Source organism: Sminthopsis crassicaudata, chromosome 2 (assembly GCF_048593235.1).
Source record: "Sminthopsis crassicaudata isolate SCR6 chromosome 2, ASM4859323v1, whole genome shotgun sequence".
In the NCBI taxonomy this organism is placed as follows: domain Eukaryota; kingdom Metazoa; phylum Chordata; class Mammalia; order Dasyuromorphia; family Dasyuridae; genus Sminthopsis; species Sminthopsis crassicaudata.
This window is the reverse complement of record NC_133618.1, coordinates 139,312,715-139,333,179: the sequence shown is the minus strand read 5'-3', so window position 1 is coordinate 139,333,179 and position 20,465 is coordinate 139,312,715. Positions and strand designations below refer to the sequence as shown.

At 35.6% G+C, this 20,465-nt stretch overlaps 1 protein-coding gene across 1 annotated transcript in view; it reads right to left on the bottom strand.

The window, feature by feature from the left end:
- PSD3 (pleckstrin and Sec7 domain containing 3) overlaps positions 1-20,465 on the bottom strand; it is a 560,881-nt gene that overhangs the window by 21,856 nt on the left and 518,560 nt on the right. Inside the window, 3 exon segments of the mRNA XM_074287446.1 lie at positions 1,576-1,719; positions 15,285-15,429; positions 17,744-17,901. Coding sequence (XP_074143547.1) covers positions 1,576-1,719; positions 15,285-15,429; positions 17,744-17,901 — 447 coding nt within the window.

Genomic DNA, 20,465 nt, shown 5'->3' with positions numbered 1-20,465 from the left:
TGAGTGCTGGGAAGTGTTGCAAAAGTTAATTAACATGTGTGAAATCAAGTGGAGTGGCCAAAAGCCCCTTTGGAAGTGTGAAGAACTGTGATTGCTTTTAGTGAATTCCTCTTCTCCCAGGGCAAGCAAGAGAACTGCCAAACTTTGGGGATTTTTCATTCTTTCACAAATCCCATACTTTGCCAAAAGAATGAACCAATGAATGGTCAAGGGCACTGTGTGATGACAAGGGCTTCCTTGAATATCTGGAGGGTAGACAGGCCTTTTGCTGTCTTGATACATAATTACCTGTAGACAGAATGGAAGTGCTAGTTGACAAAGCTGTCCTGGGGAACTACTGCATTAGTCCTTCTGTCCCACATGACCAGTAAATGACTTTTCAAACTGGAAAGGAATGCTTCCAATTCAGAAAGCATCAAGAAAAATGATCAATGTGGTAAGGGACTGACTACATTGGTATGGGACATAGAGAGAAGCAAAGACAAATTCAAAAGTGACTGAATGTCCAGAATTAGATTCAATAAGGGAAGAAGTCTCTGGTGGAGTATCCCAGAGACTGATGCTTGGTCCTGTGCCATTTCTACCATGTTATCAATGACTCCGATAAAGGTTATCAACAACATGATTACCCAATCTGATATACAGATGGCTAACACACTGGATGAGGGTGTTAGGATCTAGAACGTGATATTTAATAGGAATAAATGTAAAGCTTAATGAATAGAAGGGTGCATAGAAGACAGAGATGACTTTACAGTCAGAAGCTAGATTTCAGTTCTGATTCTAATTAAGGATTGGCTATGTGACCCTGAGTAAATGACATTTTTAAGAATACTGGTTAGAAAATATTTACTCATTTATATGAGTAGTAATTTCCTTTACCTTTTACAGAATGAGGAAATAGGCTCAGGGAAGTTTGACCAAGGTAGTGAACATTAGAGATAGGATTTCACGTCAGCCCTTTTAATTTTAAAGCTACTATTCTTTTTCATGTACCACAATCATTTCTCTCTAGAATCTAGAAACTTTGAAACACTGGTATTTCGAAATTCTGAGCCCTAGAAATCTTGTGTTCATCTCTGACATTTCCTACACTTGATTGTCCTAGGGAAGGGATATAAGAACTCTACGCTCCTCACCCTCCCATCACTCAGACAAGTAGTTTATAAATAGTCTCCAAGTAGGGGATGCTTCCTGATAACTGCTCTGTGTCTTGAATCAAATAGTAAAAACCCAAGGATGTCAAGAATTGAGCTAAATGGAGTTGACCAATTACTTATTGGGAAAACTAGAGTCAAGTATGGATCTCTGACTTTCATCATGGCTACCTGCTTTCTTCCTCCTTGAAGCTATATATTTTGTAAGAAACATTTTATGTATATGTAGTATCTGTCTATGAATATATAACACAATGAACATGTAGCTTCCTAAACTGCTAAACTCCATGGAGAAAAAGAGAGGAATGGGAAAAAAGAGGAGACAGACATAAAGAAAGAGGAAGAAAGGGAGAGGGAAGAAGAAAAGGAAGGGACAGATAGTTTAATCTTTTGGACAGGTACAATGACCCACCCATACCTCAAATTCCAGGTAGTGGTCTTTCAGTTTGTATTCATCAATTTCCTTAGCTTTGACTTTCTTGTCAGGTGGGTAAGAACGATGTTCAGCCAATTCTGTGGAAATCTGCTTGAGCTTGGTTTCATGTGACTTTAATTGTTCATCCTGCAGAAAAAATATCCAGCATTTTAGTGTTCAGAGAGAAAAAAAAAAAGAATTCAATAAAGAAAACAAGAGACTGAAATTTTATCTGATTTTTTTTTTGCTCAAATTAGCCATTGAAAAATGGCTTTAGTTCCCTCCAAATTACTCACAGTCCAATACACCTTTACTTGCTATTCTCCTCCTCTGGGCCAAGCTTGGCAGGCCACCTTTCCCAAGTGGGTACCAAGTCACTTTTCTCTAAAGAAGCAGTTTTTCCTTCACAAGTCAGGGAGTGGCCCACTTTGTAATCATCTCATCTGCATTTGCTGCTTTCTGGCCCACATCAGCATTTTCTGGAACCTCACTTTACAGATGAACAAGATAAGCAGTTAATTACCCTGTCCAAAACCAGAGGGCCACCTCCTAATCCTAAACCCACCAAAGTAACTTTTCCATGTTTTTAAATCACATTACCATTTTATTTTTTATGCCAACACTTTAAGTGCTTCCAGGATTGTATTGCTTTCTGTGGCTACTATTAATTACATGTCAAGAAGGCAGGAAAAAAACTCAGAAAAGGCCAGGAAAGAGGACAGGAGAAGAACAAGGATTTATTAAGAAATCACATTAAGTGTAGAGTTTCACAAATTAAAAAAAAACATTTAAGAAGCAAACACATTCAGAAAGACCAGGACTTGTTATATGTATGTACTTCAGTAAATTCCTCAATAAAACACAGGATTTAATTTTACTTAGAGGTGGCTGGTAGGTAATATTTAGTCAAGAAATACTGGATTCAAATTCTGTTACATCTATTAGCCTGGTAATCCTGAGCAAAACATTTAATTTCTAAGTGCCTCAATTAATTCAATAGGTGTCATCTAATAAGTCCTAAATGGGACCAAATAGGTGGAGAGAATTTCCTTCCTAGGAGTTCCTTACGCTGACAAAGCACAATGTCTTAAATTTTCTTAAAAGTATAATTTTCCATGTAATCAATAAAGTCCAACAACAAGAAATAGAAAGAGAAATTTAAAATAACTGTAGATAGTGTAAAGGAAGAGAAAGGGATTCGCATGTGCAAAAATGTTTGTGGCAGCCCTTTTGTAGTGGCAAGAAACTGAAAACTGAGTGGATTGCCCACTAATTAGAGAATGGCTGAATAAATTATGGAATATGAATAAAATACAACATTATTTTTCTATAAGAAATGAAGAGAAGGCTGATTTCAGAAAAGCCTGAAAAGATTTACATGAACTGATACTAACTGCAGTGAGCAGAACCAAGAGAACACTATACACAGCAATAAGATGATTTTATGGGACAGATTGTGATGGACTTGGCTATTTTCAATAAGAGGTGATTCAAGGCAATTCCAATAGACTTTTAATGAAAAAAGCCATCCACATGCAGTGAGAGAACTATGGACAGTGCATATGGATCATAGCACATTATTTTTTGCTGTTGTTATTCATTTGCTTGTTGCTTTTTTCTCATGTTTTCCCTTTTTGATCTGATTTTTCTTGTGCAGCATGATAAATGTGAAAGTATGTTTAGAAGAATTACACGTTTATCTTAATATTGGATTATTTACTGTTAGGAGAGGGAGAAGATGGGAAGGGAGGGAGAAACATTTAGAACACAGGATTTTATCAGGATGAATGTTGAAAACTATCTTTGTATGTGTATTTGGAAAAAACAAAAAACAAAAAAAAACTATTTGAACCCCAGACCTCCTAAATCTCAGTGTACTACTTACTCTTAAAATGCTGAGATCTTTTACAAAGAATTACAGAATCTTAAAAACTAGTGGGGAGAGGGTCAACTAAGTGGGGCAAAGCAATAATAGAGTGCTAAACCTGGAGTTAGGAAGATCTGAGTTCAAATCCAGACTCACATACTAGCTGTGAGATTCTGAACAATCACTAACTAACTTTCTTTGTCTCAGTTTCTTCATTGTAAAATGGAGATAGTAATTGTGCCTATCTCAGGATGTCTGCTGTGAGACCAAGTGAGATAACTGTAAAATGCTTAGTATAGTATCTTGCTCTATAAAAGTTATAACTACTGTCATTATTACTTTAAAAAAATTTTTAAAAGCTCCAGAGGTCAGACTCCAATCCATGTCTAAACAGGAATCCCTCTCAACATTCCTGTCCATTTCTGTCTTATCTAATTCCTATCTCCAGTGTTCAGGAAATTACTAGCTCTAGAGGGAGGCCATTCTATTCCTGGAGAGTTCCAATTCTTATCAAGATTCTCCTTTTTATCAAATGAAATCTCTCCCTCTGCAATTTCAACTCAGTATATTTAATTCTGTCCTATAGACACAAATAATCCTCTCAACACCTTGGAAGAGGAAATGAAGAATTATGTACAGGCAAGATACACAGTGTAAATGTGAGGTGGCCTCAGAGAAAAGGTACTAAAAAATGTGGGAAGGGATCCTAAGAAGCCTCTTCTAGGAAATGAGATTGGAACCAAAGGAAGTCAGGGAAATCTGGAAGCAGATCTGAGCAAAGAGAATATTCCAAGCATGGGGGATAGTTAAGGAAAATGTCCAAAATAGGGAGATGGAGATGTATGTATGGGAAATTATAAATGTCTAGCAAGAAGGTAGGTGTTTATATATAGTAAAGTACATAGAGGAAATGGAATAATTTCCAATAATTAAAATGTAGGAAAGGGACCAGGTTATGAAGAACTTTAAATGCTTCAGGGTTTTATATTGGATTCTAGAGGTAATAGGGAGCCACTGGAGACCACTGAGCAATGAAGTGACATAGTCAGATCTAAAGTTTAGAAAAATTACTTTGGCAACTAAGTGGAGGAAGGACTTTAAGAGGATGGGAGACACAGAGACCAAACTGCAGAAGATCAATGGTGAGGTAATGAGGGTCTTCCCCCAAGAAGACTGCTATGTGACTGGGGAAAAGAGCATGAATACAAGGCATGTATTTAAAATGCATTTAAAAACATTATTCAAAGAAAACTGAAGCTCCCAATTACCAAAGGGATGACACAAAAATGGCTAAGAATTCTGTTCTAGGGTCCCTTCCATCTATAAGGCAGTTTGAGATTGTAAAAATTTCTTCAAAACTTATAGGTATTGGAAGGTGTATGCTGTAGCAGTGGATCTCAAACTTTTGTCCTTACTACCATCATACTATTAAAAATTACTGAGGATCTGTCCAAATTTGTTATGTTGGTTATTTGTATAGATATTTACCATATTAGAAATAAAAACCAATGTTGAATTTGTAGACCCTTCCTCTCAAAAGGTTTCATACATGTCCTAGGACTCCTTGGACTATATTTTGAGAATCAGTGAGCTAGAGGATATAAAAGGGAGGAAAATGAAAAAGGATAGAACAGGAGAATTGGAAGAGGAAAGAAAAGTTGGCAAAAGTCTTCATTGACGACCTTTAATTTATAGAGATTAAGAGAGAATAAAAGAAGGGAGAAAAAGGTTTAGGCAGAAAGAAGAAACAGAAAAGAAAGAGATGAGAGGAAAAAGGAAGAATACCATAAAGAGACCAGGGATCGCTCACCAGCCCACGGAGACTTTTAAAATACTTTAATAAAAAATAATGATGAAAAGCCACCAGATTCATAGTCAGTGGGAGTGGGTAGTGTACAGAACAGTGCCCCTGGAAGTCAGCCGCATCTCCTCCTTTAAAGACAAAACATGATGTGGTACAGAGTGAATCAGCAGGTTAGCACAACCTACAGATGTTATAAACAAATATAAGGATGTAGGAGGAGGGAGGGAAGGAGGGGAAGGCGAGAGAAACTGAGAGACACAGAGAGAAAGCGAAACAGAGATGGAGAAAGAGACAACTCACACAATTAGTTTAAGGGAAAAGAAAATAAAGGACAAATGAAAACTTATCATTTTCTATGAGTTTTGTTTTTTGGAAGGGAATTGGGGGGAAACAATTTTTTAAAAGTTACAATTGAGGGATACTCAAGTTGACAGAAAAATATAATCATTCTCCTTTCAATTCTATTCAGTTGGACAGTATAGCAGAAGATAAAGACAGAATAAAAAAAGCAGCTAAGGCTGTCTTTAGGATCCTGTTAAGTACACATCTGGAGTTATAAAGGACCTTAAAGACCATCTAGTTCAACTCCCTCATTTTTACATATTAGCAACATGGGGTCTGGGGCAGTTAAATGATTTGCTAAGGATCACACAGTTTATAAATCTCAAATGTGGGATTTGAATCCAGATCCAGCATTCCTTCCCCTGATATGACTTTGATAGCTGCAGATATAACAAATCAATAGATTACAACTAAAGTCACCTGCAAAGATGAAGGTTTTTTACTGCATCAAAAGCTCAACTTGACTTCTATAACTGGATCCAGACTGCCAGTTCCATTGTAGTTCTCACTATTCCCTAATACCCATCATACTCCGTTCTAACTCCTCCAGTTCTTGACTCAAATTCTCTGCTCTCTATGAGCACTCTGGTTCTCTCACTCATCTCTCTTTGCTGTAAGTCTGGACAACAGGATTTGATGTTCAATACATTCTCCTGATCATCCTACCTGCCCTCAATTCACCTCCTCCATATCCATTCCTGAGTCTTCTCTTTTATGAAACAAGTCAAGCACTATTTTCTGCATGAAATGTTTTTCCTAATTCCCCTCATTTTCTAAGGCCATCTCTTTCAAAAGTATATATTTATACTTTGCTGACTTTGTTTTTGCTGTGTATATTTATATGTGTACTGGCTGTATATGTGTATTCCCTGGAAGTTCTTAGAGATCAGAGATTGCTTCACTGTTCGAACTTAACATCTCACAGTCACACAGATTCTTAGCATCAAAGGCTGGACTTGAACTCAGATCCAAACTCCCTAATAATAATTCGAATCCATAAACTCCCCAACTGGCCAAACTCCAGAACTCCCTAATATGACTTTGATATCTGTTATATTTTCGTGTCACTAAACTCAGTGCCAGGAACATAACAGCCACTTAAAAAATACTTATTGACTGAGTGACTGATCAGTTAGCTGGGTTTATATTGTCTTTCCTAATCTCCTTGAGGATGGTGATATGGACTTCTGTTTCTTCTGCACATGTTCCTCTACTCTTCCATGGCCTAGTATAACACTAAGAAAAAAACAGGTGCCCAATAAATTCCTTGTTAAATGAACATGAAGAAGTGCAGTGAGGTGACACAATGGATAAAAGGACCAGGCCTGAGATAGGAAAGTCCTGAGTTCAAATCCAGCTCCAGCCAGTTGGGAGTAGCTCCAGTAGCTGGGAGCCTCTGGGCAAGTCATTAGACTCTATTTGCCTCAGTTTCCTCATCGTAAAATGAGCTGAAAAAGGAAATGACAAACCATTTCAGGATTTTTGTCAAGGAACCCCAAATGGAGTCAAGAAGAGTCAGAGATGGCTAAAACAAGTGAACAACAACAACAACAACAAAACATACATAGTATTAAGACAAAAGGGCAAAATTTTGTGCATAGTCAATCTATAAGTTCCTGGACCTTTGTGCTATTTAAAGTCAAGATATAATGTTGAAGGTCATGAAAAGTTTTGCAACAGCATTTAAGCACCATGAGATAGGGATATATATGCACACACATACGTACACACAAATGTGCACATGCATATGTATTTACATATTGAGAACAGTGCCTTGCACACAGGTCCTTAATATGTGATGTATAAAAATAATTTCAAAAGTAATAACAACACAATATTACTATATCACATGATATAATTATGTAACATAATTATATGATTATAATATATAATAATAACTTAAAAAACAAACCCTAGGTCCCTGCTGGAAACACAACAGACTCAACCTGCACCTATTTTTCAAGAGAACATGTGGGGCTGTTATTGCTAAAAGTACTACTAGAATAGTCTTGAAACACAGTAAGACCTCAATAAATGCTTGCTTGATTATTTCCTTTGTAGTACTGCAGTATATAGCTTAAGGATGAGAATCCTGCAAAACTCTGCTTTAATACTATCAAAGAGGATTAGCTGAGACTCCCTTCATCTTATCCCTGCTCCCCATTACTTTCCTCTGAAAACAGCATCAAGAAAAATTCTATCATACTATTGACAGCAACATCCTCTCCACAAGGCAGTCTTATTCTTTTGAGAAGTAATAAGATCACTTCTCTATACACACATCTACAATGCATACAGACACTAACATATAGTACAAGTTATTAATTTGTATAGCTCAAATCCCTGGGGAAATGGTTTAAAAAAATCTATCAAATAGGGTTACTTATGGAGATCAAATTCAGAGCACAATGGTACAGTCTATAGAAACTCAAACCATAACAAATTTATAAACCTTTAAGTCCAGAATTATTTTCCCTCAAAACAATCCTATGAATAAGCAAGATAAATTTTGCTGTCCCGATTTTGCAGGTGAGGAAACTTAGTATCTGAAAAGCTAAGAATCTTTCTTAAGGTCATATGGCTAGGAAGTGTCAGAACCAGGATCCCATCTCAGGTTTTCTGATTATAAGATTCATTAGTACTCTTGCTGTCACCTCACACAAGAGATGAATGCTTGAATACTCAAGTAGAAAATATTGCTAATACTCCAAAATAAATTTTCTTCCTCTTAGAAGAAAAATGTGCTTTGGCAACATTTTCATGGAAAAACAGCTAAAGAGGGTGAATCCTCCTACACGGCAGAGTTGTTCAGGAAGAAATATTACATTCTGAACTGAGTGGCACTGATGATCATATTTAATAATTAAGGCTAATATGTTTTGGATAGAAGACAAAAATAAATTAAAGCCAGGAAATGACAGAGCAGATGAATACTTGTTTTGAGAAGTATACTTTTTAAAAACTGAACATTTAATTTTTCCTTAATTATTATTTGATTTTTTTAATAGGGCAATTAATGATTTTGTACTTTGGTACCATAAATTATAATGAAGAGTGCACTCAGTGTGTTTGGCATTTAGAAATGCTTCAGTCAGATATGGGAGTGTCAAATGATCCAGATTTGCCGAATTGGGTTGGGAGGTCAGGCTGAAAGGAAATGAAATAGAGGCTGATGAAATAGGAGCACACCTGGAAGACTACTAAAGGGAACAATAAGTAAGCTTGTGCTGTAATTTCAAGATTACCCACAAGTAGCTCAATTCTTAGGTCTTAATCACTGAATTACCTCAGTCAAAATGACCTTGCCCTCCCTTAAATCCAATTCATTCACATCACTTCCCTGATGGCTGTGGTCCTCGCCCAGAACAAAGGCAAACAACCACCCACAAATAACTGATAGATCATTCTTCAAACTTTTGGCTATAGTGCACCTGTCTCTTTTCTTTCCTCCGATTCAACTCTTGGTAATTATCATGTCACTGTAGTCTTGTATCAGTCTTTAAGGTAAACATCTAAGGGACCATCTCTTTCTTGCAGATGTGGATAAAATGCCAAAATGAAGGTCACCTTGGGTTGATTCTATTTTCTGGGAATAAGACTGAAGGATCTGCCTTTTCCTTCCTATAGAAATCAAAGAAAGTGATAAAAGACTGTAGTGTATGAGACTCAATGCTGCTGTCTTTTTTTTTTTTAATAATCCTCCTTTAAGACCTTTCCTTTGGTAGATTGCATAACATTAAGTTATGACTGACTAATATCTGTTCTTCCCAATAATAGTGACAAGGGGTCTCAATTGCATCAGGAGGAAAACATTATAAAAGATATATAAGATCTCTATACAACATAAAACTATGTTATCTAGGAAAACTGTGGAGTATTCCTCTCAAGGCTATATAGGAGAAAGCAGCCTTCCTTATAGACAACAGATAAAAGCATCAATTTCAGTTCCTTCTCTCCTTCCTTCTTTCCTTCCTTCCTTTCTTCCTTCCTCTCTCTCTCCCTTCCTCCCTTCCTCTCTTCCTTTCTTCCTTCTTTGCTTCCTTCCTTCCTTCCTGCCCTGGAGTGGGGTAAAGAGGTGAAATGATGAGGGGCATGTGAAGGATGACAAGATTGCTGAAGCAATTCAGATTAGAAATTGAATAGTTTAAAGCTTCTATGCCACATGGTAATAAGGATTAATCCATGATTAACCACAACACCTCTAGCCTGGATGAGACAGGGAAAATTAGTAATTAAAAAGAGCAAAAACAAATTAATAAGTACTCTATCTAGTCAGCTAACATAGCTTCTTCCATTATGCTTTTCTGGTCTGCGTTCTCTTTATGTTAAATACAGGGTTTCCCAAAAGTCTTAATACAATTTTAAGCTTTTGGGGTTATCCTGTAAATAGTAGAGTTTTAAACTTTTACAAAATTAATCTCTATCATAAGAAGAAAAATGGACTTGTTAACAATGGGAGCAAGCATTATAATATTGTTATATATATCAATATAAGGGGAAAAAACCTCATAATATAAAATTAAATGCAACAAATATCAATAAAATCAATTTATCAATCAAGGATGGAAAAATTCATTCAGTTTATCATTTCATGTAAAATTCCCCTAAAGGGCCAGGGTAATTTAGAGGGATAAATCCAATAAGATGGCAAGACTACGTAGGCAGAGAAAAAGAGGTGGATTATTTGTGGACTTCATTCATCTCAGTTTTAAAAAAAACCTCTAGAGAAGTAATATTATGATCTCTTTTCATTAATACATTCTAGCATTTGAGATGGCTTGTTCCTAGAAGGAGGAAACCTTTTAAAAATCTAACTTGAATCCCTCCTTATGACAATTGATGACCATTTTTTTGTTTTCTACCTGTTAATGGTAAGAGAAAACATGTTAGCCAATGGTGGGAAAGGGCAAGAAGAAATACGGTGGTAAAGAACAATTCTATGTCATAGTATACTGTTGTTGCTCAGTTGTCTGACTTTTTCTGACCCAATTTGGGTTTTCTTGGCACAGATACTGAAATGCCATTTCCTTTTCCAGTTCATTTTACAGAGAAGGAAACTGAGACACAGAAGCCCAGAGTCACACTGCTATAATTACTTTGTCTGAAGCCAGAAGTGAACTCAGAAAAATGAGTCTTCCTGACTCTAGGCTTATCTACTTTTATCTACACCACCACATAACTGCCCTTAGTATCAGTTACTATTTAAACTAATCTAACCTAGCTATGAAATGCAGGAGCACAAAAGTGACAAGTAAACCATGTCTGTGTATGACAAGTGGTTTGGAAGGTAAGTGTGGAATTTCTTTTAAATTCCAGACTTCAGAATCACTGTGAATCTAAAGAACAGTCACAATTTGTGCCATGTTTTCCAAACAGCGGTCACAACCCTAATATGGTTTTGGTTTTGATTTTTTTTAAATATACATATTGTATAAAAGGGTTTCTTCCTTTTTGGCAGAAGGTGGTCATACAAACTCACACATATATCATTAAGTTTTCCTCATCCCCTTTCCTGCGTGTTGAATAAATACAGTTTCTTCATATTCTACTATGGTGCCAAGAAAAAGAATTAAGAAGATCAGCCTTGGAAACCAACTAATGGATGATGAAGAGATGTAGATTCGGCGTGTAGGAGGCAATGGAAATGCCATCTGTGAAAAGGAAAGAGATAAGGGCAAAAGAAAAGAAGAACAAGAAGTAATTGCAGAAGAGCTTAAAAATGTATCTCGGAATCTGAGATGGAAAAAAAGCTATTAGGTCAACATACAGCTGAATGTTGTATTTAAAGCAGCATTTTCAGTCAATCAATATACCTGATAAGTGATCATCCAGTCCTATTTTGAAGATCTCCAGGGAGAGAGTAGCCAAAACCTTAGTGAAGCAGCCCTTTCTGTTCTTCAATAGCTCTAATTGTTAGGAGAGGTAGCTAAGTGGTTCAATAGATACCGTACAGGACCAGGAATCAAGAAGACTCATTGCAAGTCACTTAACCCTATTTATTTCAGTTTCCTCCTCTGTAAAATGAACTGGAGAACATGGTAAACTATTGTAGTATCTTTACCAAGAAAATCCCAAATAGGGTCTTGAAGATTCAGACAAAACAGAACAATATGCTTTCTCCATTTATATTTGGAAAGTTGATTTTTAAGATTTTAATTTATTGAATTTGGATCAATTTTCTAAGCCTGTCAAAAGCATTTTGAATCTTATTTCTGGAAATTAAAAAAAATAAATACTATAAAATTCTATTTAAACTAATAAATAGAAACTTTGATTAACTACATTTGGAGATGGCTACTGAGGTCCACAAAGATGACCTAGCATGCTTCTGAATTATCAACACTAAAAATATATTAATTTGTATATCTTTTTTCCAATTGGATTTTTATGTTCTAATCAGGTAAAATTAATAATCTGGGTAAAATATAATCTTTCTCATCTTTCTCACTGACAACCCAAATTCTCAATTTCCCAATTATTCTGGTTAACCAGTGCTTTACTACCTATAAAGAAAAGCAAATTATGAGAAAGGACTAATACATGAAGAAAGCCTATGAAATGATGATAATGCACACAGAAAAATCCAAGTGACTCATCAAAGAGATAAGTCAAGTCAACAGTGGTTTTCCCCAGTCTTTTTCCTAGTCATTACTTTACATTATTCTCTTATGACCAACCATCCCATACTAATATTCATTTTTACCTACTCTTATAACTCTTGGATAACCTGATTACAGTTCAGGGGAGGGGAAACTGCTTTATCCTTTTTAATGGCATGAAAATCATATATATGCATATGTGTGTGTATATGTATGTATATAGAGAGGAGAGAAGTGAGAGAAGAGAAAGAGACTAATTCTTTCAATGAAACCTTGCATGAAATGTATGAAAGGAAGACACTGAAATAGGACAGCACAAAAACAGTTGATGACCAAAATCCTTTCAGGTCTCCAATGAGACCAAGAACGTATTTGCAAAGTAGCTGCCCTGGAAGGCTTTACGAACACACAGTATTAACTTGTACTAACTTAATAACAGAACAGAATGCTCTAAACAACTACGCTAACCTCCCCCACACACACATACACACACATGCACACAATGAGCACAAATATACACTTACATGTGATAAGACTAAATTCAGCCCCACACACGCAGTGGTCCATGACTGGGGTATTGTGATTCACTGGGTAATAAAGAGTTCCCATAAAGGGCCTACCAATAAACTACACATCATAATAAAACCCTACTAACTATAATATAATCTTTAATGACTGAAACATGTTTCAGCACCTTCCATTTCCTCAGGGTTATCATTATAACTCTTCATTTAATTATCACTCTACCTCCGCACAGTGTGTACTCTGTTACTTTGCACATAGGATTTCAGAATCACAGAGATGATGGGGACCTGGGAAAGGCCATTAAATGCAGTAGGAATACCCATTCAGCAGCTCTGACTCGTGGCCAAACAGACAAGTGGTTCTCATCCCTTTTGAAGAAGGTCTGCTAATGAGTAGGAACCTAGAGGCTCTTCTTGCATGCCATTCTCCTTTTGAATAAATTCTTTTTCCTAGGAAATTTTTCCTAAAAATGCACTGACTTTATGCAAATTTCATTTTTTTTTTTTTTTGCAGATAAGAAAAAAGTCAAGTTCTTCTGTATGACAAGTCTTCAAATACATATAATCAAAAGATCTATATACCCCTTGTTTAATTATTCAGTCATGGTCACATCTTTAAGACCCCCTGGATCATATGCCCATGGAGTTCTCTTAGCAAAAATACTGGGGTACCTGCCATTTCCTTCTTCAGGGGATTAAGGAAAATGGAGAATAAAGTTGTCCAGTGTCATATGGCTAGTAAGTAAATGAAGTTGGGTTTATACTCAGGTCTTCCTGATCCAGGCCCAATGTTCTATCCACTGAGTCACCTAACTGCCTCCTAGGTCACACAACTAGTAAGTGTTAGAGACCTGATTTAAACTCATGTCTTATCTTTTCTAGGTAAATATTCCCAGGTTTTTCAATTGATCATGAGGTCATGCATAGTTAGGCCTTGATAAATGTGAACAATGAATCTCTTGACAGGATTCCAAGTATTAGAAGTTGTTCTAGTTGAAGTTATGATATAAAATATGACAAGTGGTTCCAGCACAAAGAAAAGATCAAGTGCTAATTTAAATAATGTGACCATTTCAGGAGATTAATTATTAATTGATACTTAGCCCTGGATTTGGAGTCTGAGGCTCAAATTTCAGTTTTGTTTATTTCCTAGAGGATGATCTTGGCACATTTTATCACCTTTTTTTTTTTTTTTTCAGTCAGCTCATCTGTAAACTGAGGGATTATTATTAGGTAGTCTCCATGGTCTCATGTCAGCTCTAATTTGTGATTCTTTGATGGAGTTGACTGGCTATAGTATCTTCTGTGGCCCTTTCCAATGATAAATTTATGATTTAATGATCAATATTCTGGTCAACTTTCTCTTGATAATCTCCAGTGGATTAATACTTTTCTAGTCCCCAATTATTAATGCCCTCCATACCAAACTATTTTGTATGGCTTTGTTTTTATTTAATTTGGGAGGCCTTTCTTTATATCTCCGGCATAGTATCTGGCACACAATAGTGCTTAAGAAACGCTTAGTAACCTGGTTTTATATTTATGCATGATATATTTTCAAATTTACTTCACATTAGACTGTATTCTTTCTAAATAGAAATAGATTCATTTAAAAAAAATATATATATATATATATTTGTATCCCTATTGCTAACAGAGTACCTAGCAGACAGGTGGTGTTTTAATAAATACTTACTGACTGATAGATAATGAACTGATATTATCAGTACAACTGTTATGTGGGGCTCTTGAAAATATTTTTATGTAAAAAAAAGAGGCCTCTATTCAATAATTTTGGAAATCCTGCTACATATGGAAGACCACATGATATCTATCTCATTAATACAGTGGGTTTTTTTTTGGGGGGGGGAGTCCATTTCAGTTTCCTAAAGCACATTTTATTGCTATTTTGAAAAGTAAATTGCTAATACAAATGTTAATGACAATATCATCTGCTATAATCCTAATTAGATTCTTTTCCATTTTGTGGAAGTGACCTTGAGTTACAAACTGCTAGGCCAATGGAACACAGACTCTGACTGTACTTACTAAGATAGTAATAGAAATAGTGATGGACTTCTGTTCAATGGCCAAACTAGTTCAGGGAAATGATATCCATTATCAGAATACCAGTTACTAGGCAAAGAATTTTTTTGGTCATAGTCATTCATAAAATCGTTTAGTTTCTATGATTTGCATTAGGACAGGAAATGGAATATAACTAGGTCCCATTTAAGGTAAATAACAAATCCTATGAAGTGGTTACATTTGAATTTCTTCTGTATATTTCCACTGGGATAGAAGCAATTACCAAGGTTTATATTATTATATTTTTCTAGTAGCACAAATCTGAATACGAGACAACTTCTATGGATTCATTAATCAAGACCTAGTTGGGCTAAATGAAGGCTAACTTCACATTTTCCTTCCAAGGCATACAAGATATTTATTTTCTTTTTTGGTTGTAGAAAAGGAGATGATGCCTAAACAGTCAAGGAACTTGAATTTTTCAGTCACAAAGAACATTTATGAGACAACTCTTACTTCCTTGATGAAATGTTATTTACTTTATGTACCTGCGATAATTTTGTTGTCGTAGCTGGAAGAAGCGGACGACTGAACTTCTTCTGGGAGCCAATAGCTGCTGGAAATGGGGGTGCTGAAAACACAGCTGCCACACAATTAATTCTGTTTATCCATAATTCCATTTCCTCTGGGCTCCTGTGAAAGATGGAAGAAATTTTAGGTTGTTGCTAAAATTGATACTCTTCAATTCCTGCTTGATTTTCATTATGACTAGGCTTATGACTTAAGACAAAAAAAAAAATTTCAGGATCTTGCTCTTCAGGATACCATTATTAGCTCATGGATGTCTTTCATCCTTGTCTAGTTTATTTCATTTTTGTAAAATGCTGTAAAGAAATTTCTTCCTTTCACTCCTTCTATTTCCTCACTGTCCCAAATCTTGTTTATATCTCCTATATAAGAACCTGCATAGGTTCTTTACCTAGCACATGTGAACTGTGGTTTAAAAAAATAACTTTAAATTTAGTTGGTTTATTTTATAATCCAAAGTATTTTATTTTATTAACTTTAAAAATTATTCTGAGAAAGGATTCCTACACTACACTGCCAAAGAGAGCCACAATACAAAAATATATGAACCACTCTATTCTAAGGCATTCAAACGGCTTTTTCTTAGATTCTAAAAATTCTCCAAAAAGCAATGACCCTTACATTATCTCTCCTCTAAAGTAAGCAATCTTCTGTCTTTGCTCAGTCAAATTATTTAAGCTTCAAGACAAAGATGCTCTGGCACTCACTTTTCATGATCTGACACTGCTTTTGTTAACAACTTTTTGATTATTTGTCTTCATTCCTTTTTAAAATCTCACTTCCCTTTTTTTGAGAGAAAAACAAACAAACAAACAAAAAAAATTCTTTTTTTCACTGGACCATCACCTATATAATAGTGATTAACTGTGAGTACACCCTAGATCTGTCCTGGGACCTCATCAGCTCCCACATGCAGAGGTCTCACAGGGAGTATGTGTAGGGGTGGGGGTGGGGGAGGGGGTAATCTCTTTTCTGAGCTGGAATCCCACAAAACAGCTGCCAATATATTAGGCATCTTGAACTGCCTGTCCCATTGACATCCCAACACTCTACAACCCAAAGATACCTGGAGTCCCACATGTTTCAGATAGAACCCCTTATCTTTCTTCCAAATCAATTATTCTTCTAAATTTCCCTATTACTGTCAAGAAAACCTCTTCCTCTTCACCTCCACTCCTAATCTGCATCCCTACTCCTATCCCCCATTTCTAATCAGTTGCTCAGTCTTGTCATTTCTCCTTACAGCATTTCTCACATGCATCCCTTCCTCTCCATTCACACAGCCATTAGCATATTTTAGGTCCTCCTGTCTATTCTTCTGCACTTTCAGCCTCTTCTCATACCAACCCATCCACTGCAGAGCCCAATAAAGCTCATTTCTGTCCACGTCCCGTCTGCTTCACTCAACTCATGCCAGAATTTCCTATTACTTCTAGAATCACACAGACTCTTCTTTTGGTGGTTCAATATCTGATGCGGTCCTTTGGTGCCTTTCACATCTCAGACACCGCTCCATGCGTTCGTTCAGCCACGGCACACTTTGGCAGATTCACTACTTTGTACTTAGGATGCTCCATCACCTTCCCTCTCTGGGTTATTCCACTGCTGAGTCTCACACTCAGAAAGCCTTCCAGCTCACCTCCACCCTTTGCAAGGGGTTTTCTTCCAGGTTCCTTCTTAGTCAGAATTTGCATTTCACCATATTCCTTGCCTGGTTTTCCTCCAAGATTCAGTTCAATTACTATCTTCTGCAAGAAGCCTTTTCTGATCCCTCCAGATGCTACTACAGTCATTCAAAAAACCCCACTGTGCATTTCATGTTGTACATATTCTCTTTGTGTTTATACATTTTCCCTCATATATGTATAAAATCTCCCCATTAGCATGCAAGCTCTTTGAGGGCAGAGACTGACTTCTGTCTTTGTATTCCCAGCACTTAACACAGCATTTAGCAAACATTACATACTTAATAAATGCTTGTTATCTGATGGATTTAGCTTTGTCAATTCTTTCTCTAGGCTCTCTTCTTTAACCATCTGAATCATAAAATCTATTTTACCACTTCTCCAACTCAGAGAATTATTATTATCTATATAAAGAGAAATTAGCTACAAGCTCTTGAACTTAATCTTTCTCAGATAAAATGGAAGCATAAACAGAATACATCTGACAATCAAGAAACTTGGATTCCCAGTCTCAACTCTTCTAAGGACAGTGGACAAGATTTTTTTTCTCTGCAAAATGGAGCTAACAAAAATTTCTCAAAGAGTGGCTGTGAAGGTCACCTGAGACAAATGAATGTGAAAACACTTTGAGAAATACAAAGTAGGATAGGAATTTAATGATTGATAGTAATGAAGCTTCTTAAACTGAGGAATCCTCCCCAACCCCTTTGCCCCCGCCCCACCCCCACACATACTGGGCTTGGAATAGCAGGACCCTCCAGTCGGCTGTTTTGAGCTTCAGAACATTCGGTTTCTTCTCATAGTCTGTGGCCTTGGATGCAAGCGCATGATGCACACTAACTGCATTCTTCAAGTCATCTTCAGACAAAGCCTTCTCTGGTTTGTACTCATCCTGCATTAAAAAGCACAAAACAAAGACCATGAGACCATTAGCTAATGCTGTTTCATATTCTTCCTTTAAAAAAAAGAAAAGCAAAGTGATCCCCATTATAGATAGACACCACTGATGACAACCATAGCCATTTCTTATTGCATTTGCTGCTTAATAAGCTTGGCACTTAACTCCCTCTTGCTAGCCAAGACAATTCATACTTTGGAAATTATATTCTTTTCCACTGAACTCAAAGCACTTTAACTATAATAGAGAAGTGATGAATACAATGTGTTTTATCTTTTTAAAAATCAGTAATCTATCAGGATAATGAGCATTGAATAAGGCATTCATAACATTTTAAATATGACTAAAATCAGAAAATGGCATGGTGAGAGACTTGGACTTTTATAGGAATCAATCATCTAGTCTCCCTAAAGAAAAATACAATTGGCCCTCTTTTGCAATTATGGTTACTAGGTGATAGGTAAGGGGAAAGAGAGCACTAAAAGTAATAGAGCCTATTTATAAACATAGATTTAAGTGTTAAGAATTCACAAATATGAGATTTTTATTTAGTGCATAGGCCACTGAATTGTCATATTATTGAAGTCTCATGCCAACTTTAAGCTTTTCCCTATAAATGAAACCAAAAATAAGAGAAAAATGAGCTAAACTTTGGCTCAAATGTTCTTCTTGGAGAGAGAACAAAGAATCCAGGAACATTGGGTATGATGTTCATTCAAAGGCAATAAGAAATGTTCATGGATAATTGGTGGTCTAATATTACAGTGCTCATGATAAGCAATAGCTCCCCCCAAAAAAATTCACCAAAAAAACCCCAAGCTTATCATGAAGGTATCTGCAACTTCTACAACAATATTTTTTTTGTAGAACATCAGAAGTTATGTAAATTCTATAAGAAACCAGTTTAGAATCTTAATTTAAATTAACACATAATTTAATACTCAATGACTTCAACGCAGTGGAAATAGGAAAGAGTTGTGAGAAATATAATGGAAAATATACTTCAGAATCCATACATAAGATATTTCAGGAATAAAAAATAAAGACCAAAGGCTAGTAGGTTATCCCATCCATCCACCTACCTACTTACTTACTAATCTGAGTGGATATATTATGTGTATATAAAGTACATATGAATATATGTCTGCATGCTTATAGTACTTAAAAAGCTAATTATTAAAGCTTGAAAATGCACTATGAATTTTGGAACATTCCATCTACAAGTTTCATAATTATATATCATGAATCTTTCTTCAAGAAAAAAAAACTTGAAAGTCACTGGACATGACAAATACCTAACAATATTATGACATAATGGTAACAATCGTTAGATTGTGATCTCCTTGAAGCTTTTTTAATTCCCAGCATTTAGCACAATGCATGGCATATAAGAGAAACTTAAATGTTTATTGACTATCATCATAAAAATGAAATTAATTCTATTTTAACTTATAAGAAATTATTGCTATTGATGCAAGAATTGCTGTATGTATTCAGACCACTATCTTAAAACAGAGATCAAAATAATTTTTTAAATTTATTTTTCATTTTCATAAAAGTTTCATTTCCAAACATATGCTTTTTACCATCCAGAATGCCATTTTCTATGACAAAGACAATTGAGGGGGGGGAAAAAACACTTCAGGATACTAACACATGAATCAAGTTATGTAATATTTCATTCTCAAAATAAATTATAAATTAGAATAAAAACTCAAAAGATATGGCACAAATTGAAGGATCTTCATCTCTATCTAACTGCATAAGCCACTGATGGGTGTGAAAAAAAAGAAAATAGATAAAGCAAAAGGCTTATCACCTAATTATTATCTAAGGTAGATTATCTGCTCAATATAAATAAATCACCACAATAATGAGAACTAAAGAGCTTAGAAACTGTCTCAGCCAGCAAATATCTCTCTGTCAAGTAAAGAAAAAGGCAGCAAAAGGCAAACCTGAATTAAAGTCTCATTTGTAAAATTTTATAGAGGGGAGTGGTAGAACACTGGGGAATAAATTATTAAACAAAGGGGAGATATTTATAGGAAATTTATTGAGAGATCCAATTAAGCCATATCCCACAGAGCACCTGAAATGAGGAAAACAAAGAGATGGAAAATAGAAAAGTTCTGCACAGATTTCTCTAAAGAGCTATTTCTCTACCAATGACAGCATAACATCACATTTGGAATTCAATGAGTAAATTAATATCTACACTGTATCTTGGTAGGTAGATTCCCAAATATTGTATGCCCTTCTTTAGTCATTCTAAATGGAATTTCTCTATTTCTTCCTCCTGTGTTTTATCGGTATCACACAGAAAAGTTGATTGGAAATAATTTATTTTATATCCTGAAAGTATGTTGAAATGATTATTTTAATTAAATTTTTAGTTCTCTTTAGGATTTAAGTATACAATCATATCATGTGAAACTGATAATTTTGCTTCTTTACTTACTTATTCCCTAGTTTCTTTTTCTTGTCTTGTGATTACAGCTAGTATTTCTAGTTCTAAAACAAATAGAAGTGATGTCAATGGACATTTTTATTTTACCTCT